The 23,399-nt window shown below is 27.2% G+C and overlaps 3 protein-coding genes across 3 annotated transcripts; 2 read left to right on the forward strand and 1 right to left on the reverse strand.

Moving 5' to 3' along the window:
- Positions 1-6,948: 6,948 nt before the first annotated feature.
- LOC124926582 (mechanosensitive ion channel protein 6-like) lies at positions 6,949-10,917 on the forward strand. Its single transcript, XM_047466833.1, has 5 exons — positions 6,949-8,516; positions 8,607-8,730; positions 9,377-9,670; positions 9,760-9,962; positions 10,486-10,917. The coding sequence occupies exons 1-5, from the start codon at positions 6,958-6,960 to the stop codon at positions 10,772-10,774; spliced, it is 2,469 nt and encodes an 822-aa protein (XP_047322789.1). The 5' UTR covers positions 6,949-6,957; the 3' UTR covers positions 10,775-10,917.
- Positions 10,918-14,597: 3,680 nt separating this feature from the next.
- Positions 14,598-15,083, forward strand: LOC124924172 (ras suppressor protein 1-like). The gene has a single exon (XM_047464246.1). It carries the CDS (start codon positions 14,598-14,600, stop codon positions 15,081-15,083), a length of 486 nt encoding a protein of 161 aa, XP_047320202.1.
- Positions 15,084-21,210: 6,127 nt separating this feature from the next.
- LOC124924173 (rust resistance kinase Lr10-like) lies at positions 21,211-22,332 on the reverse strand. The gene has a single exon (XM_047464247.1). It carries the CDS (start codon positions 22,330-22,332, stop codon positions 21,211-21,213), a length of 1,122 nt encoding a protein of 373 aa, XP_047320203.1.
- Between the last annotated feature and the right edge of the window lie 1,067 nt (positions 22,333-23,399).

The raw sequence follows: 23,399 nt of genomic DNA on the forward strand, positions 1-23,399 counted from the left end.
AAAACTTGCGAGTATTTTACCAATTGTATAATGAAATAATACTATTTTAATTAAAAAAATATTATTTTAAAAGAACAAATACAGTAGGTTCAATTTCTAGATAAAAAAGTTTCCTATTTGCTTGAATGAGAGCAACCATAACAACTTTCGCGAAGTCAGATAAAAATGACTACTAAGGGCGTTCAATGTTTGAACTAATTGAATATATGACCGACCGAACATTTTATTCATCAAATTTGAAAAAAAAAAACAAAATTTGAATTTTATTTTCGATTTTCGAATCGAATTTTAAACCATTTCGAATCGAATTTTAAACCAATTCGAATTCAAATAAGATTATCGAGTTGGTTTCAACTCGAAAACCAAACTAAAAATCATTTATTTTTCATTTTATTATATTATATACCATTAAATTATAATATTTAATTTATTATATAAAATATTAAAAACATTGAATTTTGTTCAAATTCATATTATTTGAATTCGAATTCGGTTCGAATTTTACAAATTGACTAAAAAAATTAAAGAATTTGAACCGAGAAGTTCGAATAATCCAAAATCCAAACCGAATAACCCCTAATTATTGCTTAGTAGTTAGAGGTAAGATAGATTCTTTAAAAAAATCTAAAATATGTTTTAATTTTAAATATATATTGCAAAATTAAAGCATTAAGTAACAGTATACTTATAAAGATATTATATAAAGTTTCTTTACTAATCAAGACATTAAAAAAAAAAAGTAAATAAAGTGTCTTTACTAACTATCAAGAGATTAATTAAAGTGTCTTTAATGTTAGGAGTATACTAAAAAATAAAGGATAATAAAATCAATAAAATAAACAAAAGTAAAGACAAAATTGATGTATAACCGAACTAATGCAATCTTATTCAAAATGATTAAAATATATGCATCACAAGCCATTAAAAATATAGAACTAACCAAAGTTAAGTGAATAACATAATAAATTAGAATGAAATGAACATGACATGATTTGTTCTATAATATCATTTGATTAGATATAAAGTTCTACCAAAACATAATAATATTTAATGTACTTATGTCAAATTAAGAACAATGTAATTCTTTTCAGAAAAACATAGTCTATGATTGGGTCATCTTAGTTGGCCCGCCTCACCCCCAAAGTTTTGAGGCCCAGTTGAAAAAATAAATTATTATTATTTTTTATTTAATTTATTTGTTATATTGAAATATAATAGTTTTGGAATTAAATTAATACAAATAATTTAATTAATTGGTTAAATAATTTATAAGTGCTATTAAAGTTCTGAGTTCAACTATGATAACCGTAGTTTTATTTTTTTTAAAAATCGTAAAAGATATGACAAATTCGTCTCACCTAGAGTCGACCTTCATTCTAATAGACCTAATAGTTAGGCCGCCTAGGATCACCATTTCCTTCTAGCACAAAATAAAAAAGTGCACTAATAAAGTACAATGTATAAACTAACATTTAACCAACTATATTATTTTTTATTACTAATACTAATACAAAACTATTATATTTAATAAATTTAACATAAAATATACATACTAAAAAACACAATAATAAATTTACTTTTTTTCCACTTAAGACATCCCAAACCTCACTATAAACTTAAACCTCACTATAAACTTTTGTGTCATTAATACAAATTCAAACAAATAAAGATATGCATGAACACAAATACATATTAAATTTTCAATAAATCATAAAAGATTGATTAAATTTTGAAAATAGGTTAAATGTTATTATCATTTTTCAACATGATGTATTCTTTTGATGAGAGAGGTATAACTATGTCTACCTAAAATGAAACTTTTTTTTTATGTTAATATAGTTAGACACAAATTAATGAGATTATCTTGGTCCCCTATTATCACTTTTTATTATTAAACAAACCGTTAAGAAGTTATATTAATCAAAATATATATTATTGTTTGTTCATGTTTTCTCCATCATAATCATCATTTTTTTTAACATTATTCATTACATCAATCGGAATAATTCACTGATAGACTTTAATTTATAAAAAAAAAGTATCACTAATAATATCGTAAATTAAAATAAGATCATTAGTGTAATGATCTTACTAACTTTCTAAATCTAAAATTCAGATACGTCAATTGAAATAGAATTTATTTTTGTATGATATTTTAAATTGTTAAATACAAAATAATGTACGTTTTATGTTTATACATAAATTGTTTTTAGATAATAACATATATTATTTTTAATTATGATTCATAATATTAAAGAGGCTGATTTTAATTTTATTTGATATAAAACAATGTTTTAGATGATAACATATATATCCAGACTTGTTTGAGGGAGTGTTTTTTGGATTTTGTTTGTGTTTTGTTTAAAAAAAAAAACTCTTGTTTGATTAAAATAGGAAAAACATGTTTTTATTTATTTTTGATCAAATTATCTTTTATCTCTATTAAGAGATTATTTTGGTATTTTAAAAAATAAATAAATTGATTAGATTGATAATGTGATAGTTGAGTTTTGGAATAAAAATTTGATTTTATCCCAATAACTCATTCATCAAACAAGTCATTGAAGTATTTTGTTAGAGTTACTTTTAAAAATTGTTTTAAAAATGGTTAAAGTAAAATTAATTTTATTTTATTGTTACGAAAAATTGTATTGAATTATAAGAAATTTTTTAGCTGGAAAGTGTATTAAAAAAGTGATTTTTAATATTTTTATAACTAATATGAAAAACAAAATTACTTATTATTTTTATATATTTTGATTTACTTTTGACAAATTGTTAAAATATATTATAAAATTAGAATAATATTTTATAATATAATATTAATATATATAATTAGATTTGATTAATGTATTATTTATTATCATATTTGTTTTTTTAATATGTTTGGAATCCATAAAATAAAATAATAAAGAGTTTTTATTTTTTTTATTCCATCTTTAATTGCCTTATTGGGGGGGGGGGGGGGCACAAGAGTGTGTTTGATTTATTTTAATAATTGTTATTATAGATTAGTTAATTGTTTTACACTTACCAAATGTGTTCATATGAATTACAACTAGACACAATTTTTTTTTTATTAATTATTATTTTCAAATGATTTAATATTAGACTTAACTTTCTAACTATTAGGAATTTAAATTTATTAATATATAGTTTATTTTTTCTTAAACAAGCTCTTTTTTAAGTCAAATAATTTCAAAACTAGCATTTAGCCCGTGCATTTGCACGAGTAATAATACAAAAACCGTGAAAAAAATTACGGATAACATTTTTAATTTTATTTTTATCCGTTTTAAATTTATGGGTGGGTCAACACATAATCCGACCCAAGTATCCATTTACTCAACATTATTATATATTAGTTAGTTAAAAAGTTGAACTTATATTAATTTTAAAACGTCCCGCGTTTATCAAATTTGGTGTTGAATTTAAAATATAAAGTCTTGGTAGCCTAGTTGGTTAAAGAGTTGTATTTGTTTTGTTAGGTTGCAAGTTCGAAACATACCTCTAGCATTTTTAATTTTATTTTTAACCGTTTTAAATTTAAAAACGGGTAAACCCACAATCCGACCCAAGTATCCAAATTAACCACAGCTCTCGACCCGGCAATCCGGACACTTTAAAAATTAAGCATCATTATATATATATAGATTAGTTAGTTAAAAAGTTGAACTTATATTAATGTTAAAACGTCCCGCGTTTATCAAATTTGGTGTTGAATTTAAAATATAAAGTCTTTGTAGCCTATTTGGTTAAAGAGTTGTATTTGTTTTGTTAGGTTGCAAGTTCGAAACATACCTCTAGCATTTTTAATTTTATTTTTAACCGTTTTAAATTTAAAAACGGGTAAACCCACAATCCGACCCAAGTATCCAAATTAACCACAGCTCTCGACCCGGCAATCCGGACACTTTAAAAATTAAGCATCATTATATATATATAGATTAGTTAGTTAAAAAGTTGAACTTATATTAATGTTAAAACGTCCCGCGTTTATCAAATTTGGTGTTGAATTTAAAATATAAAGTCTTTGTAGCCTAGTTGGTTAAAGAGTTGTACTTGTTTTGTTAGGTTGCAAGTTCGAAACATACCTCTAGCATTTTTAATTTTATTTTTAACCGTTTTAAATTTAAAAACGGGTAAACCCACAATCCGACCCAAGTATCCAAATTAACCACAGCTCTCGACCCGGCAATCCGGACACTTTAAAAATTAAGCATCATTATATATATATAGATTAGTTAGTTAAAAAGTTGAACTTATATTAATGTTAAAACGTCCCGCGTTTATCAAATTTGGTGTTGAATTTAAAATATAAAGTCTTTGTAGCCTAGTTGGTTAAAGAGTTGTACTTGTTTTGTTAGGTTGCAAGTTCGAAACATACCTCTAGCATTTTTAATTTTATTTTTAACCGTTTTAAATTTAAAAACGGGTAAACCCACAATCCGACCCAAGTATCCAAATTAACCACAGCTCTCGACCCGGCAATCCGGACACTTTAAAAATTAAGCATCATTATATATATATAGATAAGTTCACCTCCTTTTATGTTGAATATATTGAATTTCATTATAAATAAATCATTATATTCTATATATTTTATTTATTTTGAAATACCTAAATACTTAATTCATTAAATAAAATATTAAAATTTTCTTATTTTATTAAATAGAAAAATATATTCATAACAATTTAACCAATTAAAAACCTAAATAAATTATATTTTATTAAATAATTTAAAATAAATCAATTAAATTTAAAATAACTCAACATCAAACAAGCTCTTACAGGTGGTTGTTGTTTGATTATTTGAAAAACAAAAACACAAAATTTGATCAAATAAAATATATTTTAGTAATTGAGATGATAGATTAAATAATTTAATTAAAAACTAATATACTTGTTTGATAGTTGGCTATAAAAATTAAATTGAACTATGAATTTAATATCAAAATATTTTAATATTTTTATTAATTAATTAAGTGACAAAGATATATAATATTACTTAAAAATCAAACAAGAAATGATATAGATTAAGCACTTAATCTTTAATAGCCAAGTGTTTAATTCTCACTCAAATGATGAAAATTATATTAATTATTAATTATTTGAGACTGTCACTTTTAGCAGATCCAAATGATCATGACAAATGGACGGTTTTGATTTCCGACAATTGTAATAAATTAATCAAAATCAGTTAAATGTTATTATCAATTATCACCATGGTTTATTTTAATAAGAGAAGTATAAGCCAAACTAAAATCAAACTTGTTTTTTTCTTATTAATCACAATTATCACTTTTAATTAATATTATTCATTACATCCTTCCCAATTTTTTAAAATTAAAATTCAGAAGAAAAAATACACCAATTGATATATAATTTATTTTTGTATGTATTTTAAATTATTAAACACAAAATAATTAAAAAAAAACTTTTTATGTTTATACATAAATTGTTTTTAGATAATAACATATATTATTTTTAATTATGATTCATAATATTAATTAAGTTGATTTTTAATTTATTTTTGATATAAATGATAACGCGTTTTTAATAAACTAATATTTTGTTATAAACTTTTCAAAATTGTATAAAGTAAAAGTAATTTTATTTTTATTGTTATGAAAAATGTATTAAATTATAAGAAACTTTTTAGGTGGAAAGTGTATAAAAAAAATATTTTTTTATTATTAAATTTTAAATAATATTAAAAACAAATTTAATTAATTTTTATATATTTTGTTTTGACTTTTGATAAAATAAAATTAATGAAAAAGTGATTTATTTATTTTGGTAGTTGGTAGTTGGTATTATAGTTTTAGTTAATTGTTTTACTCATTTGGACCAAATGAGTTCAATTAATACAAATTGCAAATAAACATAAAACTATATATTATTTATTAATTATTATTTTCAATTGATGTAACCACTGGACTTAACTTTCTAAATATTAAGAATTTAAATTTATTAATACAAATCATTTTATTTTAAGCCTATTTTTACCCAAAAATTAAAGTTAAATAATTTCAAAATAACTATGCAAATTATCTCATGTGACTTTGTTTGAAGTTGAATATTTTGAGTTTCTTTATTAAAAATCTTTATATTATATTATATTTAATTTATTTTTAATTATCTAATTAAATAATCTATTAACTAAAATATCAAATCCTCCTTATTTTATGAAATATAAAAATATATTATAACACTTTAATCAATTGAAAACCCAAATAAATTATATTTAAAAAAAATCAATTAAATTTAAAACAACTCAATATCAAACAAACTCTTAGAGGTGGTTGACGTGTGATTATTTGAAAAAGAGAAAAAATATATATTAATCAAATAAAATATATTTTAAAAACAGGAAAATTAAATTAAACTGAATAAAAAATTAAGTAATCCCAAATAAAAAGAAGAAGTCAACTTAAAAAGAAAAAAATTTCAATTCCCAATTAAGAGTACTTTCATTGAAAGCAGATATTCATTTAATGTTTGTTCTCTTAATTCAAAATAAAATATTTTATTATAAAAAATAAATTAAAACATTTTAATTAAGTGATAAAGATATATAATACTACTTAAAAATCAATCAATAGATTATCTAGATAAGTACGTAAGTCCTTAATCTTTAATTATTTTGAACTTAATCAGACGGTCAAGAATCTATCACTTTCATCAGATTCAAATGGACGGTTTAGATTTCCGACAATGGTACCTTTACCCACACACAATTTCTCTCTCCGTCACCTTTATTCTCTCTGTTATCTTTCTGTACTCAACAATAAACACTAATGGCGGCCTTCGATTCATGAACGGTTTCTTGACGTCGTTTAAACTTTATTCTCGAATCTCCATTATAATACATCATACTTTTATCTTGCTGAATCATCTTCACCAGATTAAGCTTGATTCCTGGGCTCCATTTCCTGTTTCTTTCCTACCTTTTGCATGGACAAACTTAGGAAATCGTTTAAAGTACGCTCTGAACAATCTCATTTTCAGATTGACAAATCTCCTGAAGAAATACAAGTTTTGTTGAATCAGAAAGAGGATCTAATGAGACAAGGCGATACGGAGAATGGGAATGGAATATGGAGAGATTCTAGTTACGATTTCTCTAAGGATGCAATAGCAGTAACGAAGGAGTTTGAGATTGGAACTGCTTCTGGTTCTGTTTCTGTTTCTGCTTCGCCGAGTTTGTCGAAAATCTCCGAGAGTCCAACTTACGGACAGCTGACGCCGCGGGAAGTTAGGGTTTCGTTTAAGAAGACGACGATGGAAGAGGAACCGGTTCGAAGAAGGTCAAATGCGAGTGGACATACAGTAATCGGTGTTGAGGTTGAGGATGATGTGGTGGTTACTTGTACATCTAACTCGTCGTCTTCGTCTCAAAGGAAATCTGCTGTGTTGAGGACGATAACGAAGTCGAGATTGATTGATCCGCTTGAACAGCAGGATCGGAGATCGCAGAATCAACGGACGCCGAAATCGGGAATGGTTGGGAAAGGAAGTGATGTTGATGAAGATGATCCGTTTCAGGGAGAGGATTTACCAGATGAGTATAAGAAGATGAGATTGAGTACGATTTCTGTTCTTCAGCTGGTGAGTTTGATTATGATTGTTGCTGCTTTATCTTGCACATTAGCTATTCCTAGATTTAGAAACAGAAGAAAATTTGAACTCCATCTTTGGAAATGGGAAGTCATGATTTTAGTTCTAATAAGTGGTAGATTAGTTTCCGGATGTATAATTCGATTACTCGTCTTCTTCATCGAACGAAACTTCATTTTAAGAAAACGAGTTCTGTATTTCGTTTACGGAATTAGAACAGCAGTGCAGAATTGCATCTGGATGATCATGGTTTTGATTGTTTGGCAATTCATCTTCGACAAGAAAGTTGAGAACATGACAGATAGAAAGTTCATCCCATATGTATCGAAAATCTGGATCTGTCTTCTCGTTGGTACATTAATCTGGCTTCTGAAAACCCTCCTTGTTAAAGTTCTAGCTTCGTCGTTTCATGTCAGCACTTTCTTCGATCGAATCCAGGAGTCTCTGTTCAACCAATACATAATTGAGACCCTCTCTGGTCCTCCATTGATTGAAATCGAACTCGAACAAGAAGAAGAAGAGAGAACAATGGCTGAAGTTCAGAAATTTCAAAATGCTGGTGCTAGTATCCCACCTGATCTCAAAGCAAATATTTTCTCTAAAAACAGCCCTAGATTCGCCAAGAGTCCTCGATTCTCAACCGCTGGCTCTGATAAGAATGGAAACAAGAACCCAATCACGATTGATCATTTGCACAGGCTAAACCAGAAGAATATCTCGGCTTGGAACATGAAGAGATTGATGAATATTGTTCGAAATGGTGTCCTTTCAACTCTTCACGACCAAATACAAGATTCGGTTTGTCAGGATGAGTCTGCAGTTGAGATAACAAACGAATTCCAAGCCAAAGCAGCTGCAAGGAAGATCTTTTACAACATTGCTAAGCCGAGTTCTAAGTAAGCTGTTGAAATCCTTAGACAAATTCATTGTGATATATTTAGGAGATCTATATGCTGAGATTTAGAAAATGTGTTTTTGTTATCAAGACACATTTATTTGCAGGATCTTATGCGTTTCTTAAGGGAAGACGAAGCTATGAAGATGATTCATCTCATTGAAGGCTCCAATGAAAGCAAAGGAATAAGCAAAGGAGCTCTTAAGAATTGGGTGGTAAGTTGTTTCCTTTTCTATCATGAAACTAATGAAGTTTTGTGTTCTTTACATATATATATATTTTTTGAAATAGAATCGCAAGAAGTTAACTAACTAGGGTAGCTCAAGTGATAAGAGTCGTGCCTAAAAGATCATAGGTCACCGGTTCGTGCTAGTTTCCAAAAAAAGGAAAAAAACAGAACCGTAAAGTTACATTTGATCAAACTGATGTACTTGGTATGAAAGTTTGAACTAAGGTAGGAAAAGTACTTAAAATGTGTTGTTTTACCCCTTAGTAATGACATAATTTGATTAGTTTATTAGGGAAAATTCTAGATTTTTTGGAAGCACTTTTTAAATTACTAGTTAAGTCATTTATAACATACCGAATTAGCAAGATTTTTAGCTTAATTTGAGTTCAATCTTAATGTGATAATGTATATGTTTGAGAGCTATTTCAATATTTAGAAAATGATAAAAAGAGCATTAGGATGTGGTTGATATCTAGTATTTCCGAGGATTATGTTAATGTTAAAATTTCTATTAATAGTTTACAAACAATGTTTATACCAAGTCTTGAACACGTGAATTTGTTCAAATAGTTGTAAGCTAATTAATGTAATTGGGTTGATTAATGAAATTTTTTCCTCGTTTTATTTTGTAGGTTAATATATTTCGAGAGCGTCGGGCACTCGCATTATCCCTTAATGATACAAAAACCGCTGTAAATAAACTCCATCAAATGTTAAACATAATGGTAGGAGTGATTGTGGTGGTTATATGGCTTCTAATTCTTAGAGTTGCTACCACACATTTCTTCATTTTTTTAAGTTCTCAAGTTCTATTAGTCGCCTTTATGTTCGGAAACACTTGCAAAATGACGTTTGAAGCGATTATATTTCTGTTTATCATGCACCCATTTGATGTTGGTGATCGATGTGAAGTTGATGGAATTCAGGTAAAAAACATTAACTGTCTTTCCTATCCTATGTTAGGATAGATTTGCGCGTTTAATGAAATTCCCTTGTTTTGTTTGTTTTGTTCCAGATGATTGTTGAAGAGATGAATATATTGACGACGGTTTTCTTGAGATTCGATAACCTAAAGATCATATACCCAAATAGTATCTTGGCCACCAAACACATCGGTAATTTTTATCGTAGCCCTGAAATGGGAGATACGATTGATTTCTGCATCCACGTCGCAACTCCTTTCGAGAAGATCGCTTCAATGAAGGAGAAAATCACAAGGTACACCATTTTTCGTATTTGTTATGTTTGTCTTGCCAAAAATTTAGAAATCTAGATCATAATCTTAAAAATAATCCTTATACCAAATTAAGTTAAAAACCATACCATAATCTAATCCTGATTCAAAATATATTCCTTATACCAAATAAAATAAACTAACACTATTTTTTGGATCATAAACTTGAAATCAATCTTATACCAAAAAAAGAAAAGAAAAACTACTTTCAATTTTACTAATTACAATATACCATTTTTCAAATAAGTTGTTTTTTGGTGTGACCTTTGATATCTCGGGTAAATTGACGTTTGATTTGGGAGTTCTTATATTTTAGTTATTTGATAGTTTCTTATTCTATATATGTTTATGGTGAAACTAAGATTTGTAATTCCAAAGTGGGAATAACATAATTGAACTTGAAAGCTTATACATATTCAACCTATATATGCTTTGTGTTGTCAAACCAAATAATTGTGTAACATACTTTTTTTTTTATTATTTATCGCTCGTGTTTGAACACGATAGGTACGTTGACAACAAGGGTGAGCATTGGAAACCAACTCCAAGGATAGTGTTGAGGGATGTGGAGGACATGAACCGTCTTAAGATATCGGTGTGGCTAACACACCGAATTAACTTCCAAGACATGCGAGAGAGGTGGTTTAGGAGAGCCCTTCTGGTGGAGGAGATGATAAAAGTTTTTCGGGAACTTGACATTGAATATCGAATGCTACCTATGGATGTCAATGTTCGTAACTTGCCACCTTTGGCGTCGAATAGACTTCCGTCGAATTGGACCACCGTTTCACATTAACCAAACCAAGAGAGAATGAGATGGCTACTTGTGGAGGGCACGTTTAGCAACCCTTAGAATAGTTGAAGTTGGAATGTTATCGAATTTCTTTTTTGTATATAATCGGTTTTATTTCTTTTACTTTTGTATATAGTTGGATTTTCTAGGCATTAAGGAGCATAAAGTTATTTTTTTTTATCTCATTGGTATTTTTAATTTAGAACATTTTGTTAGAAGTCATGGCAAATGAGAAATTGTGTTGATTTTGTCTATATAGTAAATAAATTATATTTTTAAAAATAAAGATTTTTTCATATCTTGAAACTATTACACTCTTATGGCTTGTTTGGATTTGGGTTAAAATTATAACCTGGGTTAAAAATAATAATTGATAGTGATTTTGAGAAGATATAAAATATTTTAGATAAAAAGATTTAAAAAATATTAATATAAAATAAAATAAATATTTTAAAAAAAAAATAGATGGTATTTATTATTAAGTAAATTATTTGGGTGACTCTCCACTTTAATCCCTTACTCTTAATACTCAAATTATTTTTTAAAATAAGTTGTCTTTCAGAAATGGTCATCATTAAAGGACTCTAATTAAAAATTCTCAAATTATTTTTGATCGTTAATTTTTTGCCTCAAACTATTATAATCACCGACTTTTAATCATTGAATTGTTTGTTTACACTAATTTTCTCCAAACTATCGTAATGTTCACTCATGACTCTTTTATAATTTATTATGAAGGTTTTGTAATTTATTTTACAAATAGTATATGTATTTATATATTTTATGGCAAAATTGGTAGATAGTTTACTTTATTGTAATTTATTAATATATATATATATATATATATATATATATATATATATATATATATATATATATATATATTTTATCTATTGTCAATAGGATGAAAAAAGTGACAAAATGGTCATTGATGACCTTTTTGAAAGTTTGAGGACTATTAGTGACTATTTTTGAAAATTTGAAGGTCATTGGTGTTTTTTTTCTGAAAATTTGAGTTATGATTTGTTTTAAAAAAATATTTGAAGGACTAAACGTAGGTGATCATAGTAATTGAAAGTTTGAATAACTTCTTAATATTTATTTCACAACAATTATGTACGATGTTAACTTGAAAATAAGAGAAATAAATAAAGTAATTAGAATTATTATATATATATATATATATATATATATATATATATATATATATATATATATATTACAATTTATTGGGAATTATTTTAGAAACAAATAAAATAATAAATTATTTGAGTATCATGTTTTAAAGGATGAAATAATTAATTAAATAAGATTATCATTTTTTTTAAACAAAATAAGATAATTAAATCTCTTTTATCTTTTATAAAATAGTCAATTTTAGTTGTACGAAGATAGTATGATATCATAAGTGATATTTTTTTTATATATAAATATGTATTATTAAAATGTATTTATAAATATAGAAATTAATAAAAATTATTTTATCCTTAGAAAAGTATATCTTGTATATATATATATACTAATTTTTTTATATAAATATTATGTAATTACACTCAATATATTAATTTTTATATTAAAAGTATAAGTGACTCCTTAAAAAGAGGAGTGGAGGGGAGTCATCGTGATTGGAGAAAAAGCTTATCCGTGGAAAATAATTTTTTTTTTCTTGGTAAGAGTCGTTCCAACCTCATTGAGATGAACTATGTTCGAGTCAGTTTGGCGACAAATTTTTAAATGATTAAGTATGTTTGCGCTTTTGCGTGTTATCTGCTTAACCCTTTTATAGTCACATTTTTTTAATATTCGTCGTTTCAATAATATGTTTATTCATCGGACGATAATTCATTTGTAGAACAATAACGATCAAACTTAATTCAGTTAAAATGCTCGTAATTCAGTTAAAATGCTCGTTGTCCCACCAAATAAATTATCGGTCAAATAAGACTAGGAATATTTTTCCTCCAACCTCATCTATTTGATGGCACTTTCAGTTTTTCTTTTTATTACAGAATTGACTTAAGTATTATTTTAACATTCATTTGCATAAATATTAAACTAAACTAAGTTAGAATATATTTCTCGCTCTTATAAAAAAATATATATTCAGAATTGTTTATATGAGTAATATAAACTGATTTATTACTTAAATCTTAATATTTTCATAAAAAAAAAGTTCATTTAGAGCGTATGTACTAGTAGAAATTGGTTCATTTATCCTATTTTAATAAAGTATAATTAATTTTTATTTTTTAATTTATATATTTATTAATTAAATATTAATATATTTTTCACTTCCTTCTTTTTCATTAATTAATGAATTTTCTATTTTTTTTTTCATAAAAAAATATTATTTTTATATAAGTATTTATTATTCATTATTTTAATTTTTTTTATAATTTTTTTTATGTATACAAACATTAATTATTAATTATTTTAATTTTATATATTTTATATATATTTTTATATGATTATTAATTATTTTAAAATTATTTAGACTCAATAATTGAATATAACCCTAACTTATCGTTTTAAAATAAAAATCTTTAAACACAAAAATAAATTAATTAATAATCAAGAATTGGATAATAATGACAACTCATTCATCAAACAACAAACAAAAAATAATAATCAAATATTAAACAAAACAATGTTCTTACTATTACTCTAAATCATGAATAAAAAATTATTAATTATATTTTTATTCATATTAAATCATGAATAAAAAATTATTAATTATATTTTTATTCATATTAAATTAAATATGATAGAATTCTTTAAAAAAAAATATTACAGTAAAAAATAAAATTCATAAATAAATTGCTATTTTTTTCAGAAGGTTAATTTAAGAATTATGAGAAATAAAAACGGATAAAAAAAAGATAAAATAAAAAAGAGAGACTAATATAAAAATAATAAAAGATTAAGAATGAAATAAATTTAACTGGTTTAGTTAATAAAAAAGAAGGAGAGAGAAAATATATTAATATTTAAGTAATAAATATATAAATAAAAAATAAAAATTAATTATGATTAATTAAAAGAGACTAAATGAGTCAATTTTTGATAGTATATACGATTTAAATAATCTTTTATTAGTATATACGTTTAAGTGAACTAGTTGTACAATTTTTTTCTATAATTAAAATAATTGGTAATTAAAATACTTTAATAAAACATACTTCCATTATTTAGATATACAAAGTATACCAAAAAAAAGTTTATTAATTTCATTTTGTATACCAAAGAAAGTTTATTAATTTCATGATAAAGTTCATAATTATAAAATCTTAATCCTTGTTAATTAATTATTATCTCCATAGGTGATAGGACCACACAACAATATTATAAGGATAATATCATAAATAATAATAATAATAATAATGACATGTTGTTTGTATCACTCACCACCACTCATATTCCAATCTTGATAGCATTCAGTTATTGATGATTAATTAAAGAACAATATTCATTGCACATGAACATTGACGAATCATTTGCATTCTTGCCTGCCGTGAATACAACAACAGGGAGCAAAATGGAAACGATAGCAGTTGGGACTGCGGTGAAAATGCTGCTGGTTAATTACCCTTCTTGCAAATGAAACTCAATCAATGATCGGTGTTCTTCAAAGGAAATCCATTGTGTTGAAAGATGAAAAACAATTACAATTATCAAGTGAGAAGATTCACCGTGTAGCAATCTATGATAATTTCCACCGCCAAACTCCCCAAGGAGCGAAGATATTCACAGGCCTTCGATCCTTACTTCTCTTTGGTGATGTTAAATTGTTAAAGACATATATTTATATGGTTGTCGATCGTTGAGGATGGTGGAGCTTGAAAGTGTATCGCTTTTCCGTTTCCCTGAAGAGTTAACTGAATTGATTCACTTGAAACACTTGAGCTTGAGGAGGACTTATATATCAAATATTCCCGAGTCTATAAGAAAGTTGAGGTGTCTAGAGATACTTGATCTCCAATATTGTTTTATAAAATATCAGTCGCAGCAGGGGATCCTAGATTTGAAGAATCTTCGTCAACCGTGTTATGGCAGTAAGGTATTGTATGAAGGGGATTTTGTAGTTAAAGTTCCCTCCTCCTCCGGGATAGGAAAATTGAGCAAGTTAGAGAAATTACTTGGGTTTGAAGTGGGTGAGAAGAATGTAAAAGAAATTGGAAAGTTGACAAATTTAAAGAGTCTAGGTGGTCTGAATCTAACTCAACAATACTGGACGCATCTATATATCCTCCACGTTAGAGAAGTTGAAGCGTCTCACTGCTTTATACCTTTCATTTCATCAGACAGACATTGACAGTAATGTTGAACGTCTATCTCTAACTTGGTCATCTCCTCCATTACTTGGTCATCTAAGTACCAAATTACAAAGTTTGCCTAACTGGATCATTGAACTTAGATACCTTGGCAAATTAGTTCTTGAGCAGTCTAGGCTCGAGAACTGGATCATCTAATTAGTTTTTTTTTATTGTAAATTTTTTTGTCGTTGTTCTCAAACAAATTTTTATTTTTTTAATGGGTAAATAAATTATTTTATATTCAAATTTGAAATAATTTGTTTCTTCCATAAAAAGAAAAGAAATGTAAGTTATGCTTTTGGCCCAGACTTAATCAATAATCATAAATCATAAAGTTCCTTTTATATGGATTGGTGATGTTTTACACTAAAATTTCAACAATTGAAATAATATTTTTTACTAAAGAAACCATGGCACAGTGAATTAATCTGGTTCATATGGCTATGATTCACATATCCCTAAATTTGCATTTTTTTTAATTCAAATTTGATTTAGTATTTTCAGCTCATATACACGTATAAATTATTAAAAGTTTATATAGACATAATTAATAATCAAAATTATTTTATTTAGCTTTTTTCATAGTTAATTATTAACTTTTTTTTTCACTCGATCTCCTCTTAAATGCATATCACATTTTTCATCTCCCTCTTAATTATTCAAATTCAGCTTCTCTTTTATTATTTATAGTATGAACAAAATCTGACTATCTATATAAAAAAATATATAATTTTATATTTACAAACTATTTAAATTTAAATATTAATTTATTCAAAATTATAAAATATTTTAATATTAATTTTTTTTATTTAAAATAATTGAAAGAATATATAATAGATCAGAGGAACAAGAAATATGATACTAATTGAAGAGGAGAAAAAAAAAATTAACATCATTGATAACTTAATAAATTAAATACAAAGTTTTAATAGTTACATACGCATTTAAATGAGATTTTTTTTAATATGTTATTAATCTTTGTTGTGATAATTTTTATTTCACTCCCTAGTGCACAATTATTTAATCATTGTTGTAAATTAACTCTCACTAGTTTGATTACTTACTTCATGATTCATAATCATTATGGACGATAACGTGGATAGATAGGGACGGAGATGCATTGGAGAATCATCGCAGGATATATTATATAAAAATAATAAAATTATATAATCGATTTTTTTAATATTATTTACGGTAATATATTAAAAATTATATTATTAAATAAACAAACTTAAAATTCTTATAAAATATGAAAAATAAATAAATACATTGACGATGTTATATATATTTAATTGATGATATAATATTCTACCTAACGTGACAATTCAAATTAATAATAGTGGAACATGTTATAAATTGTTATCCTTACGAGTCCAACCAAGGTTATACATTCTCGTGATCTTGAAATATCTATTTTTGGGAGATCTTCAACCAACCCGAGAAAGAATGTTACGACCCTACCCTAACAAGTAAATTTTACTCGTGCATTAAGGACCTAAACCATTTAGTCTTGAAAAACGAATCGTGTTATGCGAGAACCTGAATCAAATTTAAAAAAAAAAATAGTTTATTTATTACAAATGAGTTAAATAATTAAATAAAATAAGAAACTACCTAATTGAAATGTATGAATTGTGGTTAACAAAAAAAATAATATTATGAAGTTAAGTGTTTGTTCACCATCTATTATATCTATTACTACAAATTTTATTTATTTTCTAAGATGCAATTTTGTGTTATTTATTTTCATTAAAATTTCTTGATTGCATGGTTTTATTAAATCCTTCTCATGGTGTATATTTAATTTAACATGTATTCTATATATTCATGAAGCCATTGTCCTTTTCATTAGTATATATCCAAAGCTGTAATTATTATGCATATACCTTCTTAAAAAAAGTGTTATTCTCTAAAGGCCATTTTTATTCATTCTCAGTAACATTTCCTTTAGGTATGTTAGGACTAATTGTAAAATCTCTTTTACAAGATCCAATATTTAATTATGTTTTTGGTGTTTGTGATTCAAATAAATTTTGCATATAAATAATTAAATTTAAATTAGTGAAATTAAAGAATACAAGTTCACAAAACTTATAAAAGAAATCAGAACAAAAAAAAAATCCTAATAAACATAGTAAATATATTTTTTACTTTCAATAAGAATTTTAATCTCTGGTGTCAATGAAAAAAATAACATGAACTTAGTTACTCAATATCAAATATATTTTTTTAAGGGGATTTCAGACACCGATAAGCGTTTGTAAGGTAAACTTTTTTATGTTTATTTATCTTTTTAATTTTTTTTCTTCTCTAATTTTGTTATACTCTTTACCTATTATAAATAAAATTTAGTTAAAAAGGAAAATTTGATAATATAACCCTCAAAATACTCTAATTTTGATATTTAACCTCCATAAAAAATATTTTGATTTTTAACATTTTTTAAAATTTTTTCCAATTTTACCCCTAATAATTCCTTTTTACTTTTTTTTCTTTTTTCTTCCTTTTCTTTTCTTCTTCCCCGCTTTCCCTTTCCCCCGACCGTTACACTTCTTCTTCCCCACTTTCTCCCCATCCGGTTTCTCCCCCGTCCAGCCCTAGACGCCAAGCCCGAACTCCGCCAACCACCATCCCCGACGTTCGCCAAGAAGCCCAACCCCTCGAGCCCCGACGAGATAGCCAAGACGCTTCCAGCCAGCCTCTTCGACGATCGCCAAGCCTCGGACGCTTCTAGCCCGACGATCTGAGGTTAGTTTAGGTTTATTGTTTAGGTAATCTCTATGGATTGGGGGTAATGAATGATGAGAATGATATAAGGTTTTAGTTTAGGTTTATTGTTTGATATAGTTTGAAATGCTGAGAATGTTTGTGAATATTTGGTATATGTTTTGCTTATTATGAATGTTGAGAATGTTATATTTGCATGTTGAGTAAAAGTAAGAAATGTTTTAGGGTTTTAGTTTAGGTTTAGGGCTTGGTCGTGTGGCGTGGGGGTTGGGCGTGGGGCATGGAAGGTGGGCGTGGGGTTAGGGTAAAAAAAAAACATTATCAAAATCATTTCAATGCTTATATATATCATCACTTTGTTTAAATTTTCCAATAGAAAAAAAAACTTTTACGGTGAAGGTGCATTGAACACATGACCTTCAGATCTTCAGCTTGACAATCTCCCAACTGAGCTATCCACGCTTATTAATAAACTTATTAAATTAGTTTTACATATTGTGTGGTACGCCCAAGCCCACGCTCCACGCCCAAGCCCAAGCCCAAGACCTACGCCCCACGTCCAAGCCCCCACGTCCAAGCCCCCACGCCCCACGCCCAAGCCCCCACGCCCAACCCCCACGCCCTAGCCCCACGCCCAACCCCCACGCCCATCCCCCACGCCACACGACCAAGCCCTAAACCTAAACTAAAACCCTAAAACATTTCTTACTCTTACTCAACATGCAAATATACCATTCTCAGCATTCATAATAAGCAAAGCATATACCAAATATTCACAAACCATTCACAAACATTCTCAGCATTTCAAACTATATCAAACAATAAACTTAAACTAAAACCCTATATCATTTTCATAATTCATTACCCCAAATCCATAGAGATTACCTAAACAATAAACCTAAACTAACCTCAGATCGTTGGGCTAGAAGCGTCCGAGGCTTGACGATCGTCGAAGAGGCTGGCTGGAAGCGTCTTGGCTATCTCGTCGGGGCTCGAGGGGTTGGGCTTCTTGGCGAACGTCGGGGATGGTGGTTGGCGGAGTTCGGGCTTGGCGTCTAGGGCTGGACGGGGGAGAAACCGGATGGAGAGAAAGCCGGGGAAGAAGAAGTGTAAAGGTCGGGGGGAAAGGGAAAGCGGGGAAGAAGAAAAGGAAGAAAAAGAAAAGAAAAAAGAAAAAAAAGAAGTAAAAAGGTTATTAATGGTAAAATTGGAAATTTTTTTTAAAAAATGTTAAAAATCAAAATGTTTTTTATGGAGTTTAAATATCAAAATTAGAGTATTTTGAGGGTTATATTATCAAATTTCTCGTTAAAAAAATTGTAAACTTATTAATAAATTGGAGGGAAATTAAATTAAATTAAATTTTATTGACAATTATATTAAATTAAAGTGGTGACCTTATTTATTTTTTTGGTTTGGAATGGTGAAGGATTAGCTGATCTATATTGACATAATCTTGTTTTGAATTTAAAAATATTCTTAAGGCTAAAAATTTGGTTAAGCATGAAATTAAATACCTTCTTGATAACAAAATAAAATTTAAAATTAATTAATTAAGATTAACTAAAAGTAATCTATATAATAATAACTTTTAACCAATTATTTAAAAAAAAAAAACATATTATAGACAAATTTTAATTAAATATCATAAATGACTTAAATTCAAGTAATCTTCTAAATAAAATTTTTGTTAGAACTTGTAGTATAAATTTGCATGTCTCATTTTTTATTTATACTTGTGAGTTCAAACTGAGCAAAGATAACACTAGGTTCAACTATTATGAGTTTCTAGAAAAGGGTTTTATGGACCTTGATGATGATTTTTTGAATGAACATTTTTTTATTGCACCTGCCGAAGTCCAAAAGCCCCGATGAATCTCATTTACGGTAACCAATTTTAACCAAAATACACTAAAACTAGCATTTTTCTCGTGCATTTGCACGAATAATAATATAAAAATCGTGAAAAAAAATTACGGATAACATTTTTTATTTTATTTTTAACCGTTTTAAGTTTATATGTGGGTCAACCCACAATCCGACCCAAGTATCCATTTACTCAACACCTATATAGATTAGTTAGTTAAAAAGTTGAATTTATATTAATATTAAAACGCCCTGCGTTTATCAAATTTGGTGTTGAATTTAAAATATAAAGTCTTTGTAGCCTAGTTGGTTAAAGAGTTGTACTTGTTTTGTTAGGTTGCAAGTTCGAAACATACCTCTAGCATTTTTAATTTTATTTTTAACCGTTTTAAATTTAAAAACGGGTCAACCCACAATCCGACCCAAGTATCCAAATTAACCACAGCTCTCGACCCGCCAATCCGGACACTTTAAAAATTAAGCATCATTATATATATATAGATTAGTTAGTTAAAAAGTTGAACTTATATTAATATTAAAACGTCCAGCGTTTATCCAATTTGGTGTTGAATTTAAAATGTAAAGTCTTTGTAGCCTAGTTAGTTAAAGAGTTGTACTTATTTTGTTAGGTTGCAAGTTCGAAACATACCTCTAGCATTTTTAATTTTATTTTTAACCGTTTTAAATTTAAAAACGGGTCAACCCACAATCCGACCCAAGTATCCAAATTAACCACAGCTCTCGACCCGCCAATCCGGACACTTTAAAAATTAAGCATCATTATATATATATAGATTCCTTCCTACCACCCAAAAGAAGGCCCTCTCGGATAAAGGTGGACCTCAATCTCATTGCATCACTATTCCCTTGAATCTGCTAATTTTGTCCAATTAAACAAAATTTCATGAATAGAGATACTTTTAGATTCATAATCTTCGACTCCTTCATATGTATGTATGATAATCCGGATCTAAAAAATTATGTTGGGGGTGGGCTTAAAAATACATTTAGAATAGATTAAAAAATTTAACAACATAAATTTGACTATTTAACTATGAATTAAAGAATCAAATTTAAATAAATTAAAAACATAAAATTAGGGTTATATCGTAAAATATATATTTGGATAAAATATATATTTGGAATGAACTCCTTAACATAAATCCGACGTGTGTGGTTAACTATTTCAAAAATAAAATTTATTAAAAAATATTATTTTAATATAAACAAAATAAAAATAATAACTTGTAAATAAAAAATACCATAAATTGTAAAGACACCATCAAATCCTATCAAACAAACCTTAAAAAAAATTATCAAAACAACCCCATAATCAAATAAACCTGTAACATATCTGATATCTCTGATGCCTAACATTATATTATATGCCTACAAAGTAGTAAAGAATATATATATATATGTATGTATCCGTCCTGATGATAATATAACTGTACAATTTGAATATATTTGAGAAATGAAAAACAAATAACATATTAAAGGTCTCACCTAAGCAATTGGCATTTGCCAAATTATTCATGACTGATTAATTTCAATACTAGTGAGAGGCAAAGAGCTGTCTTCACTCTGAAAAGAAGTAATCTCATACTCCAACGGTTCCTGCCCAGAAGAAAAGAATGATAAGGGTTTGGGTGGCATTTCAATGGCTTCCATATTGGCCAATAACATTTCTACAACCCTTGTCATAGATGGTCTATGTCTTGGATTTATTTGAATACACCATAATCCAACCATTGCAATCTTCTTCCTAATCACCATATCTTCTTCCTCTTCCTCATCAAGCTCCACAATATTCTCTTTCTCATTCTCCATGATAAGTAGTTTCTCATATACCCAATTCGGAAAGTAGTCATTGCTAGAACTACCCTCCTCTTGTTGAAGATCAATGGGCCGGTCTTTTGCACCTGCCATTTCTAGCAACAACATTCCAAAACTGTAAACATCAGATTTATCAGAGGGCTTACCAAAGTTCCTCATGAATATCTCTGGAGCAATGTAACCTATAGTCCCTTTAGCACCCCCTGGCATGGTTATGGCACTCCGGTTTCTTGAATAAGTCATGGCCAGGCCGAAATCAAATATCTTAGGACTGAAGTTGTGATCCAACAATATGTTTTGAGGCTTTATGTCTAAATGCAAGATCCTCACATCACAACCTATGTGTAAGTACTCAATCCCATGTGCTATTCCAGTTGCAATTTCAAGAAGCTTTCTTGGTCTTATTGGACCGATAGACCCACCTAACAAGTCCCCAACTGATCCGTTAGACATGAACTCATACACGAGAGCTTGATTCGATCCATCCCAAGAAAATCCCAGAAGTCGAATGATGTTGAAATGGCGAATCATGCTGATGGTAGTTATTTCATTTAGGAAATCACTGCGGTCATGATCTCCTACATAGTTTTTCAACATCTTTACAGCAATTGGCGTTCCATCTCGAAATGTGCCTTTGAATACACTTCCAAAGCCTCCCTTTCCGAGTTTCTCTTTGAATCCGTCGGTCATTTTATTCAAATCGTTGTAAGTGTAGCTTCTCAGTACGGTGGATTGATATGTCTTTATGAATTCTCTTGCCTTTCTCTTAACTTCTACTTTTGCTTGTTTCTGTCTCCCGGAATAGAGTGAACACCGCATTACTAGAGCTTTCCTAAGCTTATTATTGAGTAGTAAAAGAGATACTATTGTCAATATGCTTCCAGCAGCAATACCTTTTTATAAAGTGACAGGATGTAAAAATTAGAGAGATGGGATATAATCATAATGTATCTAAAACATTTAGAAAGTATGGAAATATTTAGAAATTTAGACTTAATGTTGGAATTGATGAGTCATTAATATCAAAAAAAATAATTGCGTAAATGTCATATTTGATATAAGTTCAAATAATGTGATCTAATATTAAATTGGGTGTAATATAAAGTGAAGATATCTAAAGTGATATTTCTAATTTTATGAAAGAATTAATTTATAAATATATAAATCAAAATAACTAACAAGTTTTTATTTCTAACAGCTTAGAATCATTCTATTATAAGGAAATAGAAGTTTCAAGAAATATTTTTATTATAAAGAAATAGAAGATAATGAATAAGGATACAATTTTAATTTCTCACAAATAAATTATGATATAAATAATTCTAACAAATAGTATAAAAATCGTCCTAATTAATTTTTTTTTTGTTGAGAATATACATAATTGTTTAGATATATAGGTATGTATATGTGTTTTAATTTTGTGACTATACATTAAGAATCCAAGATATTTGAATTATCTTGGACTAATTAATCAATTATGATTAATCCCAAAATTCCTAAATTTAGGGATATTTTGTTTCTTTTAGGAATGTTATATATGCATTAACAAAATAAATATGTATATATATTAACTTTTCAAATAATTATCATAATATAAAAGTTTATTATGTTATTTGATAAACAATTTCTAAGTAATTATCATTAAAATAATTTAGGATATTTATATTCTCTCATTAAAAATTAAAAAATGATAATATATATATATATATATATATATATATTTATATATATTATCAATTAAAGAGAGAATTAATGAGTAAATAATTAAATTAAGAAAATATTTGATTGTTTTACACCATTATGGTCTAACATTTTAATAAATTTAGAATTAATAAAAGATAAATTTAAGTTTACATGAATTGGGCTATGTTGAAATTTTATTAAGT

The sequence above is a fragment of the Impatiens glandulifera genome, chromosome 2, assembly GCF_907164915.1.
Source record: "Impatiens glandulifera chromosome 2, dImpGla2.1, whole genome shotgun sequence".
Classification (NCBI taxonomy): domain Eukaryota; kingdom Viridiplantae; phylum Streptophyta; class Magnoliopsida; order Ericales; family Balsaminaceae; genus Impatiens; species Impatiens glandulifera.

Bases quoted from the DNA above. Each gene is read 5' to 3' on its own strand.
- LOC124926582 (XM_047466833.1), top strand. From the start codon at position 6,958: ATGGACAAACTTAGGAAATCGTTTAAAGTACGCTCTGAACAATCTCAT. The intron at 8,731-9,376 runs GTAAGTTGTTTC...TTTATTTTGTAG, and splicing joins GAGCTCTTAAGAATTGGGTG to GTTAATATATTTCGAGAGCG. The intron at 9,963-10,485 runs GTACACCATTTT...TGAACACGATAG, and splicing joins ATGAAGGAGAAAATCACAAG to GTACGTTGACAACAAGGGTG.
- LOC124924172 (XM_047464246.1), top strand. From the start codon at position 14,598: ATGGTGGAGCTTGAAAGTGTATCGCTTTTCCGTTTCCCTGAAGAGTTA.
- LOC124924173 (XM_047464247.1), bottom strand. From the start codon at position 22,332: ATGCGGTGTTCACTCTATTCCGGGAGACAGAAACAAGCAAAAGTAGAA.